At 37.4% G+C, this 2828-nt stretch overlaps 1 protein-coding gene across 1 annotated transcript in view; it reads right to left on the reverse strand.

The window, feature by feature from the left end:
- Positions 1-2251, reverse strand: part of LOC106528694 (class I histocompatibility antigen, F10 alpha chain) — a gene marked incomplete at its 5' end in the record, with an annotated part of 8586 nt that extends 6335 nt beyond the window's left edge. The window contains 2 exon segments of the mRNA XM_014023927.1: positions 1486-1776; positions 1979-2251. Coding sequence (XP_013879381.1) covers positions 1486-1776; positions 1979-2251 — 564 coding nt within the window.
- Positions 2252-2828: the final 577 nt, after the last annotated feature.

Here is a 2828-nt window from a genome sequence, read left to right on the forward strand (position 1 = left end):
CTAGTTCGGCTGATTCTTTAAAAAGTTGCTGAGGATTGCTAGTTCGGCTGATTCTTTAAAAAGTTGCTGAGGATTGCTAGTTCGGCTGATTCTTTGTCTTTTCCTTTTGTTTGGTGTAGATTTTTCATTAAAGAAGCATCAATAAAGTAATTTTAAAACTGTTTATTGGAAAACTGAAGTGATGCATTCTGGGTACATTCGTGACGGGAAACGAAAGCACGGAGAACAGGAAACTAGTATCTTCCCTTCAAAATAAGAGCTTGGATTTTAGTTTTCCATGTTTCCATTGGATTCCAGTTCACCTAAAACTCATCAGACTGAAGAAGTCTCTTGGAGGAGAAACGAAACGTTTCACTAAAGAAGAACCCATCCAGAGGACCTACTTATTTTTTTCTTTTTGATTTTTTTCTACCTGGATAACTGAGATGCATCAGGACGTTTTCCATGTAATTGCAGCTGCTCCAGTTGACCATTAGGTGTCAGTCTTCGTCAGCATAAGTCTATAACCCTGTTGCTTCRACCAATTACGTCAAGTATTGAGCTCCAGCATTTAAACTTTATTTTTAAAAAAAGGGGAGCTCCGATTGTAAAGTAAAATAAATCAATACATACAAAACTTTAGTATGGATTACAAACGTTACTGTTTTTGCGGGGAAAGGGAGTTCTAAACATTGTCTTCCAGCTACGTAAGCAGACACAAAGCATTGTGGGAAATGTCTGTAAAATGTGGATCCCTGCTGGCTGCTGAATATTGTCTTTTGCACTGTGTTTATTATAATTTAACWGAAGCCATATGAGTAATTTAGATTGCTGCCAGCAAAAATACTTTGCRAAGCTGACCTACTAAAATGAGAACCGACTGAACCGTGACCCAAAGCGACGGTCAGGAAGGACGTATACCTTCCCARTTATAGTRTYTAGMTGGGARGGGAGCTGTTGGATGGATCACATGCRTTGTGAGTCCTGACAGCCATACCCTCYGCTGTTCAAGATAATGATGACCGGTAGATAATTAGTTATTAGCAGAACTGCAATTTAAGTTTAAAAAGCACATATCTGCTTATGAATTATAAAAATTACTAAGTCCGCTAAAAYGCAAATATAATGTTTAGGTCTGCAATTAGCGGATTTGYGCCTTAGCGGACTTGTGCCCACCACTGTGTTTTATAAACAGCATTGACATTTTGGTCRAATTTTAATGCAGAAACCCTTATCAGATTTGTTTTGCCCTCTCCAATCTGGTGCATTAAATTCACTATAGTCCTCCATGACTGTGTGCCTTTATCCCAATACTTCTGATCTATAGTCGACTCCAAGATGTTCAGACAAAAACTAGGAAAAACAGAACAAGCTGTTATACTTCATAAAACTAATTATTACATTAAACTAACCATTTTAAATATTACAAATGCTTTCTAAATTGCTTCGTTTTATCAGAAAACATGCACAGGTATTTATTTTTGAGAGGATTAAATAAATACATACAGGCATTTTTGAGCTGCTCTTTGCCATAGTCTATAAACTTGCTCATCCAYTCCATGCACTCCTTCTCCAGGTAACCTTTGGTGTATTCCTTCAGGACCTGGACATCATCCCACTTTCTCTTGGTTTCCAATGCRGCATCAACTGGGGCAACCCAGACTTGTCTTGCATCATCGAAGGAGAGGAAATCACTTCCATCGTAATTGTACATGTCCATCCCACGGATGAACTTAAGATTTCCATCAGGCTGACTCTCACCCACACAGCCATGCATCCACTGAAGAACATGGTTATCTGTAAGAAAATTAAAAAGTTTAAATCAATAAACACCAATAAAAGATGTTAAATGTGCAKCTAGGCAAGACAAAATTCAAGCATTGAAATTGAAGTATAAACAGTGACGTTTAGTTACTAAAGTGAAGTAAGTGATTTTATATGTACCATAATTTATGCTGTTAATAATAGTCATTGGTACTTTAATGCCATTAAATCTTACCTGTGTTATTCTGTCTCAGTCGTTTCATCAAAATGTCGATGTTGACCTTGAACCATTGCTGCTTGCTTCTCCTGGACTGTGTGCCTTTTTCCCAATACTCCTGTTCAAGTTTCTCCTTCATCCAAGTCTGTTTGGGAACTTTCATCTGCTCATTGCTGTCGTAGTAGTCAATCATCCTGTTGTCCAACAGACCCATGGCGGTGAACTCATGGAAGCCAGGAAGACCCACAGGTTTGGAGAAGGCCGTGTAGATGTAACTTAGGGAGTGGATTTCTAAAAACCATAAAGTACAATAATTGATGYATGCTTTCTGTTAGTCATTACTTCCACATACTACACCAATCATCTGCTTAAATATTTAGCCTGTCTTACAAACTCTAAACCAAGTTTACAGAAAAAAATTCTTAACTGGGTAATGTCACTCAAAATAACAAGACTCCAATGCTTGATTTGCTCATACGTACACCTTATTAGACTGCTAGCATAGATCTGTAAACAAGGTAATTAATATACAGTAATGCTTGTGAGAATTAGCTACATGTTGTTAAAAAAATAAAATAAAAGATCCCGAGGGATTATGGAAAAAAAGCATATGGGTTGGTTTTAATTTCTGGRCTTTTAAAAATGCATTTTAAAAACCTATTGCTCTATTAAGAAAGATAATCTTTACAGTAAGATGTTGTTTGTGATGGAACACGTGTCAAAAGTATTTAAACGATGTCATCCGTCTACATCTTTGAGCGCCTGCTTCACCTTTACCTGTGTATAAGGAATTCTCAATGGGCCTCATGCAAGAACCGTTCGTACGCACAGATTTGTTCTTAAGTTGTGCGTACGAGTGATTTAGGAG

The sequence above is a fragment of the Austrofundulus limnaeus genome, unplaced genomic scaffold (assembly GCF_001266775.1).
Source record: "Austrofundulus limnaeus strain Quisiro unplaced genomic scaffold, Austrofundulus_limnaeus-1.0 Scaffold397, whole genome shotgun sequence".
NCBI classification, from domain to species: Eukaryota; Metazoa; Chordata; class Actinopteri; order Cyprinodontiformes; family Rivulidae; genus Austrofundulus; species Austrofundulus limnaeus.